General features: G+C 48.4%; 1 protein-coding gene across 1 annotated transcript in view; it reads right to left on the reverse strand.

The window, feature by feature from the left end:
- EXOC4 (exocyst complex component 4) overlaps positions 1-13,298 on the reverse strand; it is a 504,959-nt gene that overhangs the window by 67,842 nt on the left and 423,819 nt on the right. The window contains exon 12 of the mRNA XM_054988676.1: positions 5,506-5,642. Within this exon, the coding sequence (XP_054844651.1) occupies positions 5,506-5,642 (137 nt within the window). The remainder of the gene's footprint in view (positions 1-5,505; positions 5,643-13,298) is intronic.

Here is a 13,298-nt window from a genome sequence, read left to right on the forward strand (position 1 = left end):
CTCCAGACAGAGGGGAGTTTAGATCAACAATCTAAACTCCCCTCGGTCTGGAGATCAGGGGGCAGGGCCACCAGCCCTGTGACCATTTTCGCCAAGGGCGATCCAGCTGACCCAAAGTGATGTCGTTGTACGGTCCTGAGTTCCACCACCTCTTTTCCCAGAAAAAAAAGCCCTGGACAGCTGTAATATAAAACTCTTATCAGAAGGCAGCCTGCCCCTGCCCCAGTCCCCAGCAACCAGTTCTGCAATATTTCCTGTTCCAGTAATGGGGTTAATCATTACCACCAGCGTGACAATCTAATAATTAGTTCCTGGCTCAATGGGCCACAGAAAGAGCCATCTGTGGTGCTGTGTCATATCAGGCTCCCAGGGGGACGCAAGAAAGAGGTCTGGCATATGAACAGGTGACAGGGCATCGCAGCAAACAGCCTGGCTTCCTCTCCAGCTCAAGGGCTTTTGTGCATGAGACATCTGCTTGGGGCAGCAGAGCAGAGCCAGACCTTCACGGCTTCCAAAACCTGAAGGCCTGCTAATAGTCCCTGAAAACAGCATCACTCAGGCGCCTGGACCTTGACTTTGGGAAAACAGCTGCAGGCCACGGGGGGCTCACAGAGGCTCAGGTATTTAGTGACAAATGCATTCAGCAATCGATGGCACGGATGCTCCATTTTCAAATCCTCGTCACAACAGAGAATCTCCCGTGTGGTATTACTTCCATGTAATTGACAAATCAAAGAGGGATATGGAAGGTTAACTATGATGAATCTTTGACATCTGTGCTCTTTGAGAAAGAAGCTTGGAAACGGACCTTACAAGGATCTGGACCGTCCGTTAGAGAATGCAGTCACAGGACCAACTACGTGTACCTATGATTATAGGTCTTTTTGATCTGTGACATTCACAGTGTCTGGAATTACCCTTATACTGTACCTGTATTGTACCTGTATGCAAGGCAAATCGAGTTCTATATGAGAAATAGTGTCATAGGATGCCAAAAGCAATTGCACTTTAATAACATCCATGATAGCACTTTGAGCACGGGACACTTTAATGAATTGTTTTTAGAACGCATAAGATGCCTGTATAATTGAGGTCTAGGGAGGTTGCAATATATGGTGTAGTATATGGTTGTGTCAAGAGAAACAAAAGAATATACAAATTGTTTATTACATCCCTTACTCTGTATAAACAAATTTGTGAAACAGTACTCAATTAATATATCCTTTATTAAAACAATTGTGAAGACATAATACCACACGGGAGATTCTCTGTTGTGACAATTACATTACCGTGTTGCTCTATTTTGTTGTCCATTTTCAAATCCGGCAGGTTTTTTTTGAATGCCAGGTCTTTTAACTTAGCAGGAGCTACAGAAAAGGCTGTGCTCGGCCTGCCTCACCCGATAAACACAACTGCCCAAGCGCGGGCATCACCCCTTTCGAAGGAGAATGCTCTGAACCCAGTTCTTCTCTCCATCTGCCCTGACTTGCAAAGACTCGGGGAGAGGCCATCTCTCTGGGGATGAGCACGTGCTTTGCAGGGAGGAGATCTCAGGTTGGGTTCCTGACATCTCCAATATGAGAGCTGGGAAGCTACTCAGAGCTGATGCCAATCAGAACAGACAGTCCGAGGCCCGATGAAGCCAAGATCTGGCTTGCTATGAGACAGCTTCGTATTTTGGTTCCTTCTTCGGTTTGTTCTCTCTCTCACAGACACACACAGTGAGCTAGCTCAAGTTTTCTTGCTGCTGTTATGCGCTTCCCTAACAGGTCAATGGTGGACGGATTTCTATTTGTATCGGGTATTTGCCAGGAGATCAAGTGGCGCACAGTTGTTTCCTCTGCCTGTTCGTTTCCTCCCACTGCCATCAGGAACTGGTCATTGCAATCAAGGCTGCCCTAATTACAGCCCAGCCGGTGCCATCCTCAGAAGTGCCAGCAGGGAAGGAATGTAAAGCAGGCCAGCCGGGCAAGTCCCCTCTGTGGCACAGGAACCTGCATGCTCCGCTTGTCTGCTCCTGCTCTCCGATGGTCATTCAATGCAGTTTGGATTATGGAGGTTGCAGCTGGCAATGCTCCACTGTGTGCCAGCAAAAACTGGATGGGGGAAGACTAAGGAGTACCTTGCACAGTCTTCCCTCCCCCTGGCCACTGGAAGGGACCTAGAATCCTACTATATAAAAGGCAAGCCGTATTGGTGACGACTCACTTTTTATTCTCGTGCAGGCGCATTGCCGACGACTGGCCTCGAGGCTGCTGTGAAGTGCCCGCTTGCTGCAGGGAGGGGGCACACCAAATCGACAGCCTAAGCACTCCTTCCCACACCTCTCCTCAGCGCCCTCCTGCTCTGGCCTCCAGGCTGCTGTGAAGTGCCTGCTTGCCACTGGGAGGGGGCCTGCTGAATCAGTTTTCTAGAGCCCGTTGTATTTTTTCAGACAACAGGCGTTGTTTCTAGTTTATTATTTATTTCTTCATTTATACTCCACTTTTCTCCTCAGTAGGGACCCAAAGCAGCTTACAGCATTGTCCTCTCTATTTTTTCCACTCAACAACCCTGTGAGGTAGGTTATTTTATTTATTTATTTATTTATTTATTTATTTATTCAATTTATATACCGCCCATCCCAGGGGCTCTGGGCGGTGAACAGTTAAAATTGATAAAAACAAAACTAAAATCAATATACAAATAATAAAACAAATTAACAAGGTGCAGTGGTGGGGAGAACCCACCACTGTGGGCTGTGTGACTGTTAGGCTGTGTGACTGGCCCAAGGTGTCACTCAGCCACCTTCACTGAATGATAGAATCAGAGGGTTGGAAGGGACCTCCAGGGTCATCTAGTCCAACCCACTGCACAATGCAGGAAATTCACAGTCCCCCCACCCCACACACACCCAGTGACCACCGCTCCATGCCCAGAAGATGGCAAAACACTGTCAGGATCTCTAGCCAAACTGGCCTGGGGGAAATTGCTACCTGAACTCAATGTGGCAATCGGCCTTACCCTGGGCTTGTAAGAAGGGGCCACGAGAACTAAGCCCTGATGTAGCCCTTCCTGCCCTCCCTCTCATGATCTGCCCAGGTTCACAGAATCAGCACTGTGGTCAGATGGTCATCTTGCCTCTGCTTAAAAATCTTCAAAGACAGAAATCCCTCCACCTCCCAAGGAAGCCTGTTCCACTGAGGGACCACTTTAACTACAGCAGGGTGGAGATTTGAACCTGGCTCTCCCAAATCTTGGTCACAATTCTAACCACAACACTATATTGGCTCTTCCGTAAAATTGAGGCTGGACCCTATGATTCCCTTCCACTTTTGGGTCCTGTATTTCTCTTCCTCTAAGTCTTCTTTTGACAGAGAAAGACTTCCTCCACTGATGAATGGCTTTTTCAGATGGAGAAAGGCATTCTTTGCTGATAGAAGCCTTTCTTTGCTCGAGGGAGACAAGGTAGGAGGAGAGTCCTAGGTTTTTAATTGAATTTATCTCTGTCTGTCTTCTCAGTAATTTTGGTATGCAAACTCCAAAGCCTTGGTTATCTCAAGATTATGGGATAAAGAACCTTTAGCAGTTGATCAATCGATTTTTAACTATTTATACAATTACATACCCTTTTATATTCCAATGTCACTATATAATGTGCTTAAAAACAAAAAAAGCACTTTGCTACACTTTTCTTAATAAACGGAAGATGGCTACCCATTCTTTAAACAGCGAGAGGCAACGATGGATTTCCAAACTGATACGCTGTCCTGGTGATTTCTGTGAGCCATGGCATGTATAGTTTGGTCCTGGGAAATCTGAAGCAGGCAGTGCTATGGGGCGTCTAGCCTCCTACTTTGCCAGCGTCCTTCAACCATGGTTTCAATTCAAATTGGAAATCACAAAATCCACCAACAATAGACAGTTGGTTTATAAAAACCCGGGATCGTTATATTTCTGCTAAAATAAACGATAATATATATCAGACCGAACATTATCCAAATACAACAGACTTCCTAGAAAAATGGCTCCCTTTTTTGAGTATATTACAACTAATAACGTTCAACCCCCTTTCATCTCCTATCAATCATTTATACGTTCGTAAGATATTTTAGAAAACAACATCTTATTAATATTTTAGTACATAGCATGACTAAAGAAATACGAATAGCAATATTGTAAATAGTTGAAAATTGTCTTCTGTGTCTTGATTAAAAACTTGAGAATTTAAAATTTGTAAAAAGTATCATTATGAATGTATCTTGTAACTTAACAATATTTTGGGAGGAAACTCCCATGGTTTCAATTCCATCACTCACTGGCTGTGGTGGCTCAACCAGGATTCCTCCTCTGGCCACTGGCTCCGGTCATTGCAAGCTCTTGCTGCCGTAAGCCTACTCAGAAGCCAGAGCAGCTACGGCCCCTTCTCGCCTTGTCTCTCCAGTGTATTTACAGACAGCATGGTGAGCCATGCAAGCCCAGTGGGGTTTCCTAAACTTCTGTACAACAACAACATCATATGATTGATATACCGCTCTTCAGGACAACTCAATGGCCACTCAGAGCAGTTTACAAAATTTTTGTAATTATTATCCTCACAACAATCATCCTGTGAGGTGGGTGGGGTTGAGAGAGCTCTGGAGAGCTGTGACTGCCCCAAGGTCACCCAGGTGGCTTCAAGTGGAGGAGTGGGGAATCAAACCTGGCTCTCCAGATTAGAGTCCTGCCACTTCTAACCACTACACTAAACTGGTTCCTGTTCATCAGCCTTTTTCTTTTCAGTGGTCACTTCAAAGTCTAGTATTGAGAGATGGGGAGAAAAGCATCTATTTTATCTACACTCAGTTCAAAATACACTACACTAGTTCAAAATATTTTGCTGCCCCAAATAAGGCACGCTTGTTGCTCCATCCCACTCTGCCCCAGCTGGTGGCAGCATAGGCTGCCCTAATCTTTTGGCTCTGATGACCCACTAATTCAAATTTACTTGATAAGGGAACCCACTGGAAAAAACAGCGCATTTGCAAACTGGGATGCGCTTTTACGGGGTCAGGGTCCGCAGGGCAGGAATGCCTGTCACCTCCTGCATCACCAATGGCTGGGAGAAAGCCAAGTCTCTGCAATGCGTCATATCCCATTCATTGGGCAGCCCCAAGCAGCTGGTGGAAGAACTGGACCTGTCCTCACCACCCACAATTTTAGACATCTCTAATGGTCCCCCCATCCTGACCTGGATAACCCAGGTTAGCCCGATCTCATCAGATCTCGGAAGCTAAGCAGAGTTGGCAACATTAGTAATTGGCTGGGAGACCATCAAGGAAAACCTGAGTTGCCAGACTGAGGCAGGTAACGGCAAATTGCCTTGAAAATCCCAGCAGGGGTTGCTACAGCTTGGCTATGACTTGATGGCGCTTTCCATCACCACCCTGACTAAAAATCCTCAAAATGCTTTCAGGTCCTCTTTTGGGGAAGGAGGACTCTGGTCCAGTCTTACCCGAAGCAGGGCATTTCCCAACACAGCCTTACCTGTAGGCGACAGTGCAGGTATCCTTGTACTCCTGAAGTTTGACACACACCATGTTGAGGAACTGGTCAGAATATGCGCTCAGGTCGTGCATCAGATTCATGAGGTCCTGGACGGTCTTTTCCACAATCACCGTGCTCTGAAACACACATAAACGCAAGCACATTTTCACAGCTTGCCTCACTGTGAGCCCATGACGGGAAAAGTGTTGGTCAAACCTTCTCAAACTTAACAAGCAAGCAATTTAAAAAAACCCATAAACACTCTGGTTTGATTCAACAGCACAAGAATTTTGTCCTGAGTCTTGAGTGCTTTTCTGCAGGCCTCCTTTCTCCTGCCCTGGCTTTGTTATGAATGGAAAGGCAAGCCATGCTCCTGCCCTGGTGCGTGAGCAGAGTAATCGACAGCCCTTTGGGGACTCCAGGGTAGAGATCGTGGGGTGGCAGAGGGAGGAAATGATGGAAGGGACAGCTCAGAACATTCTGCCACACCTCCAAGTCATCGCAAGCATGAACGTGGCCAGTGTGGATGGTCCTGAAAGGACAGGAAGAACATCTGCATCTCACGTACTCCTTGTTGGCCTTATGGAAGAAGGAAAACCGAGAAGCCTCCGAGCAACGCTGTTCAGAGGAGAGAAAGACGGAAGATGGCTCAGAACGGTCTGCTATGGAATGAATGCTGGTGGCCACTGTGGAGATGGAGGGAAGGCAGCATGGAATACCCTCATCTTGTCAGAAACTAAACAGGGTCGGTACTTGGACGGGGGACCACCGAGGAAGACTCTGCAGGGGAAGGCCACGGCAGACCACCTCTGCTCCTCACTAGTCTTGAAAGCCCCTTGCTGGAGTTGCCGTAAGTTGGTTGTGTAACTTGATGACACATGCATATTCACTGGGGAGACGAAGCCTGAAGGACATCCCCCACCCCCGCACAGCAGCTCTCCACCTTCCTTGACTCATGAGGCTGCCTTATACTGGCGCACGGAGCTGCCGTCTACTGAATCAGACTCTTGGTCCATCAAGGTGAGTGTTGTTTACTCTGGCCGGCAGTGGCTCTCCAGGGCCTCAGGTGGAGTTCTTTCACATGGCCTGCCACCTGAACCTTTTCAACTGGAGGCACCTGGCACCGAACTAGGGCCTTCTGCATACCCAGGAGATGCTCCCCCATGGAGCCGCAGCCCTCCCCCATGCAGCCATATGTCTATATAGTCTACTATCCACTATTCAAGAGGGGGCAAGCAGATCCTTCTGGCAGGGAGACCACAGCCTCCCCTGTAGCTTGTGCTCCATCAACCGGCTTTCAGAAGTGGACTGAATGCAGAGCTTCCATTTTGCCGCCATGGCTAATAGCCCATGATCCGATCTCTCCCCCATAAATTTGCCTAACCTCTGCTTCAAAGCCACTTACATCACCACTTCTCATGACGGCGAACTCATACTTGGGTTTCTTGTCTGCCCTGAATCTACTGCCATCCATTTCATTGGGTGATACGGAGTCCCAGCACTGCTGGAAAGGTAACGTCGAGATTTTTTTGCCTTCCTCTGGGCACAGAGCAGGAGTCACTGGGCGGGAGGGAGGGGGAGAGATAGATGTGCATTTCCTCCATTGTGCAGGGGGTAGGAATAGATGACCCTTCAGGTCCCTTCCCGCTCTATGTTTCTATGATGTCCCTCCTAAATCTGCCCAAAGAGAGAAGGCTGGAGTATACCTCCTCTTTCTGGAAATTCTACAGAACAAGCCCCAGAGCTTTCCACCATGTCAGGTCATGGGCCATGGGGGGAAGAAGAGCCCCCCACTCTTCCTCCTATGGCTACAAAAGAACTTTCTGCTCAAATAGGACAAGCCAGGGAGCTCTCTGCCCCCAAGGTCTTACTCCTGCGAAGGCCTCCCCCTGCTTCCCCCAAATATCACCACTCGGAATGGTCTCACAGCGCTTTTTTACTCAGCTAAGAGGGCGGCATTGTAGGAAAGGGATCCCAGATGTTTCGCTAATGAGTTAGAAACCATAGATTTCACCATTATGTTGCCTTACATATTATCTGTTGCTTTAAATATGCACTCCTATATCCTACCTGTGCTTTATGTTGTTCAATGTAAGTCCTAGAATTGATTATGTTCTGTTTCAGCAATTCCTCAACCCCATACTGGATCCTTGCTAATACTTTATCTTTGTAAACTTATATTCATTTACCCCATGACGTTGTTTATGGAAATGTTCTTGACACTGTATGGAAATGCCTGCCCTTGTCCTTGCCACTAATTGTACTCATCTCACACTATGTAATCCGCCCTGAGCCTCAGTGAGAAAGGCGGAATATAAGTAAGTAAGTAAGTAAGTAAGTAAGTAAGTACGTACGTACGTACGTACGTAAGTACGTAAGTATTTCCCCATCCAACCATTCCTAAGGCTGTTCCTGCCCAGAGCCATCGTGTCTTGCTAGCTCCCCCCCACCCCCAGGTGAGCCAGTTTGGTTCTGCATCAGTTCTCGTGCCGTCTGAGCCCATTCACACCCCCTCCTTTGGGAAGGAAGGATGCTGACGGGATGCAGCTAAACTCCCAAGATATTACCCCTCCGGCCGAAGCAGGGCCATTCTGGAGCTAAAGCCTTTCCCAAGACCAGCTTGTGTTTACATATTGAGCTCAAGTCCTCCACGGGGGGGGGGGGGGGTCACTGCCATCGACACCGACAGGTGAGACATCCCCTCCCCCTCGCTTGCTGCAGTAATCCCGAAGGGGAGACACAGTTGGACACTTCTGCATTTGAAGTTGCAAAACCTCATCAGAGTCAAAGTTAGAAGCCTCTCTACTACCTGCCCGCCCCTCCCCGGCTTCCTTCTGAACATTGATTTTAAGATTAAAGCTCTGCAGAAGGACTCAGATCCATAATCCTGTTCCTGCAGATTTGCCGGTGAGTGACAGGAATCGATTCTGCTCTCCAACCTGTTAAAAAGAATCAGGAAGCCTTGCTTTGCCTGGTGCTGCAACTTCGCTCTTTGCATGTGCGGCACGTTACTCCGAGAGAAGGCTGACGGTTGTCAAAGGCACTTTGCAGGAAGCGTTCTGAGCGGCACACCGGCAGTGGCAAAACGCACCCTGGCTCTGCACATGTGCTGAAGCTACGCAGCAGGCCTGCTCCACTACTGCCCCAGCCAGCCAGACGCATCCATTGGTCTTGGAGAACAGCCTGCTGGGGCATCAAGAAATGGCCTGGTTTTGATGTCTGCCTCTGACTGCAAAAAGCAAGTTGCCCAGCATCTGCTGGGGCACCATTTGTGGGGCTGGTAGGCTGCACTTGGTTGGGGGTGGGGGGCACATCTTGAGGACCTCAAAAAGCTACCCCTATCCCATTCCCATGCTTTCTCAGCTGGCGCTGACTTTCTAGAACCCAGGAGTTGGGATCCCCAGGAGGACTGCAAGCTGCTACACAGGTGAACTTTGCCTGCTGCTAGTCTGCATACATAGTGGGGAAGGATGCAAAATCTCCTGCCGCCCCTTGCATATATACCAAGAGGACCAGCTTGTTCAGCAATGCAGGGGACCCTTTTTTAGCACAGGCCAGTTCAGAGCCCCCCCCCCCCCCCCAAATCTGGACAAAAGCTCTCTCCCTTGCCTGGATACCCGCCAGTTGGCCTTCCGATGCTCCTTGCATATATGCAACACAGTGATCGCCCTTCCCTGCGGCGAAGTCACAACTCTGACTCTTCCTCCTCCTGTCACGTGACTTCCTGCAACGTGCTTCCAGCTCATTGGATCCATGCTACAGACTGAGCCGTAAAATTGGATCCCAGGCCCAGAAAGGCTAAGGATCTAAAGTCTAAAGGAAAAAGGGGTCGCCAAGAAAAGGGCCTCAGAAGATGATCTTCATTCTCAGGAACTGTTCTATTGGAGAAGGCAATCGAGCAGGTACCCTCGTCCCAAACCACAGAGTGACTATAGGTCACCTTGAAGTGCCCAGAAACAAACGGGAAGCTAGTGGAGATCTTTCAGCACTGAGATGATGTGATCACTTTGGCACACCCCTGTCAATAGCCAGTTGCCACGTAAGTCTTTGCTCTCAATGGTTTTACTTCCATCAGTGCAATGAACGTAAAATGGGCCCGAATTAGGGCCGCGCTTTTTAAAGATACAACAGTCAATGATGGCTGTGCATCAGAGATAAACTCAGCTAGGATCGCTTCTGCAGCTGAGGTGGAGAACCTTATTACGGCCGAAGCAGGTAACCATCGGCATCACTTAACACACGAAGAGACCTTTTTGGTTCATTAAGAGCCATAATAGCAACAACAGCAACAATGACCATGTGCTTATACACCACTCTTCTGGACAGATTAGTGCCACACAGAGCGGCAATGTCAGTGTTCTTATTGACCCCACAATACAGCTGGGGAGCTGGGCTGAGAGGAGGGGCTTCCCCAAGGCCACCTGCAGAGTTCAGGGCAGTAGTGAGAGTCGAACCAGATCTTAGGGCAGTAGTGAGTAGTGTCTTTCATGTCACCTCCTCCCTGATCTTTCTGACTAGAGATGCTGGGAGTTGAACCTGGGACCTTCTGCACACCAAAAAGATGCTCGACCACTGAGCAAGGCTGTGGCTCGGCGGAAGAGCATTTGCTTGGCAAATAGAAGATCGCAGGTTCAGAGACCTCACCATCTCCAGTTAAAAGGCCATCATTAAAGCCCTACCAACTAAGATTCCCGCACAGGTTCAGGCCTCTTTTGCCCAGCCTTCACAAAAGACAACATTAAGGCCACAAGTGCTTTGTTGGGACTTCCTATGACTGCCTTTCCCTCGCAGACACACCAAAGTAAAATGCAAGCCTTCTTTGGATGTGTCCGGCTTTCCCTTCGTGCAAAGACAAGAAGGCTCCTAGAGCTGTTCAGCCTGTCTCGCAGAATCATTTAACACCACAACAGAAACACCCAGTGGGGCATTCACCTTGGCTGCAAAGGTAATTAGGGACAGCTGCATAGCACCCAAGTGCCTCCAAACGCCCACTGTTTTTTATTTTTTGATGGTGAAGAAGATGAAGGCCCCGCAGTTCAAATCTGCCTGCAACCATCGGCTCCGCCAGACCATCTCCCACGTTGCTTTTGTGGCATGGTTGCCACTGAAGAGACAAACGGCGTGGCTTTTAATTCACACGTACAGCAGTTTGTGTGACGCACTACAAGCCACCTTAGGAAAAGCGTGTTTCTGATTAAGAACAGAAGAGGAGCTCTGCTAGACCAGAGCAGCAGGTTATCTAGTCCTGCATCCCGTCCCACACAGGGCCAAGCTACAAGTGATGAATGACACTTGAATGGCAAGTGAACAGACTCACAGGTCTGTTCACTTGCGCTCCACTTGATCACATGTGAGCGCAAGTAAATAGGGAGGAATACATGTGAGTCTGTTCACTTGCCGTTCAAGTGTCATTCATCACTTGTAGCCTGGCCCACAGTGTCCAGCCTTTGCCCTGCAGGGCCAACAAACAACATACAGAGGGCAATGCCTTCCCCTGCTGCTGCCTCCTAGCATTGGGTTTCAGAGGTTTACTGCCTCTGAACATGGAGGTTCCCTGTATTCACCAGGGCTAGTAGCCATTGATGAACATCTTCTCCGTGAATCTATCTAAGACGCCTTTTAAAGCTACTTCTACTGGTAGCAAATTCCACAATTTAATTACTTGCTGAGTAAGGAAGTATTTCCTTTTGTTGGTCATGTACCTATTGCCCATCGACTTCATTAAGCTGGTGTGTGTGTGTGTGTACAGTGGTAGAGCATTTGCTTGGCAAACAGAAAGCCCTGGTTCAGACTTCGCCATCTTCAGTTAAAAGGACATCATTAAAGCCTTATCAACCGAGATTCCTGCAGAGGTTCAGGCCTTTCTGCCCAACTGGCACAAAAGACAACATGAAGGCCACAACTGCCCGGAGGTGTATTGTTCTTCCCACGGCTACTTTACTCTCCCAACACCCCTGTAAGGAAGGCTGCCTGCAGTTCTCTAGTTGCACCAGAAATACATTTTTAAAATAAAAGAAAGAAAAAAGAAAGGAGGTTTCAGGCAAACCATATGGCTCTAGGATTGCAAAACTTTTTGGCAAAGGCTAACTGTAGTTGACAAATAAGTGGGTACTAGATCACATCAAGCCTGAATTCTCTCTAGAAGCTAAAATGACAAAACTGAGGGAATTGTACTTCTGTCATCTCATGAGAAGACAAGATTCTCTGGAAAAGTCAATATAATGCTAGGAAAAGTTGAAGGCAGTAGGAAAAGAGGGAGACCTAAAACGAGATGGCTGGACTCAATCAAAGAAGCCACGTCCTCCAGTTTGCGGGATCTGAGCAAGTCTGTTAATGATGGGACGTTTTGGAGGTCTTTCATTCATAGGGTCTCCATAGGTTGGAGGCAACTTCACAGCACATAACACACAACAGGACTGGTCAAAAAGCTACTCTGAAATTAAATCCCTATTGTTTTGGAGGTCTTTCATTCATAGGGTTGCCATTGGTCGGAGGTGACTTGACGGCACATCACACACACACACACACACACACACGCACGCACGCACGCACGCACGCACGCACGCACGCACGCACGCACGCACGCACGCACACACCACAAATGCAGTTGGAGCCAGATTTTGAATCGACTGCCAAGAACAAAAGAAAAGGAATTGGTTGGACCACGGAAGAGAGAGTAATCCACACCTCCAGTCTCATTTTCTGTGGGGTTTGAAGGCAGAGCAAAGCTGCGCAGGAGAGATTAAAGACTTCCATCCCCACAGACATTGTCCCTCGCCAGAATGGTAGCCTGTGAAGTCCAAGCAGATTGCAGATGAAACCTGGGCAGAAACTGACCCCCTGCTGATGCTGCTTTTCTACGCTGGACCATTTCAAGGAGAAGCGTCCCTTGCTTGTTTCGGGGTTTCATTCATTTTTCCTCAGCTGCCTTTTCCTGCTGGTGCTCAGGCGCTGTTCGATGCACAGCCATAAGGTTTTGGAAAAGATGATTCATTCCCCCAGCGTAGCGCTGACAGGGTCTCTACAGCAGGGGGCTCCGGTGACCCGTGCTGGGGCACTATTCATTAGGGAAAGGAGTAGCAAATATATAAATCAACATGTCAGAGGAGGCAGCCGGGGCTTGACCCAGCAGGGGTGTGCGATACATACAGATTTGTTCCACTCCACGCCATTTCACCTCTCGTCAGCAGCCTGAGCTGTGCTGTAATCAATTAGGCTGACAAGATCCTCGACAAATCGGCTCAGCTCCAGCTTCTCCTCGGCCTCCCGGGCAGAGAGCAGGGGAAGGGGTGCTGCAGCTGGCAGTCCCCTCGAGATGCAAGTGGTTGGAAGACTATACTGCTTGACAAGGCGGAGAGGTCTCTCAGTCCACATCAACTAGGAAGGATAAATGGCGCCTCCATGTTCAGGAGCAGTGTATCTCCTTCTGCATTGGCTGGGAAGGACTCTTGCTCTTGAAAGAGCTGCTGGAAAAAGGATTCTGGGTTTGTTGGTTCAATCCAGCAGGGCTCTTCTTATCTTATAACTGCTATAAAAGTAACTTAAACCTTCTTCTAATCAGGCTCTATGGCTGTATCCAGGTGGGCTGGACCAGAGATAGGAGAATTATTCCAAAGGAGGCTGCCCAGCACACCTCTGCATGAGCCACTTCTCCAGGATTGCCTTGTTCTAGTCAAGAGCCACGCCCAGATCGTTGGTCCGACTCAGCATGACGCAGCTTCCTATGTTCCTATTACAACAAGGTCTACGTGACGCTTTGTCAGCACCATGAATTGCTGCGTAGATGCTAAGAA

The sequence above is a fragment of the Eublepharis macularius genome, chromosome 9 (assembly GCF_028583425.1).
Source record: "Eublepharis macularius isolate TG4126 chromosome 9, MPM_Emac_v1.0, whole genome shotgun sequence".
Classification (NCBI taxonomy): Eukaryota; Metazoa; Chordata; class Lepidosauria; order Squamata; family Eublepharidae; genus Eublepharis; species Eublepharis macularius.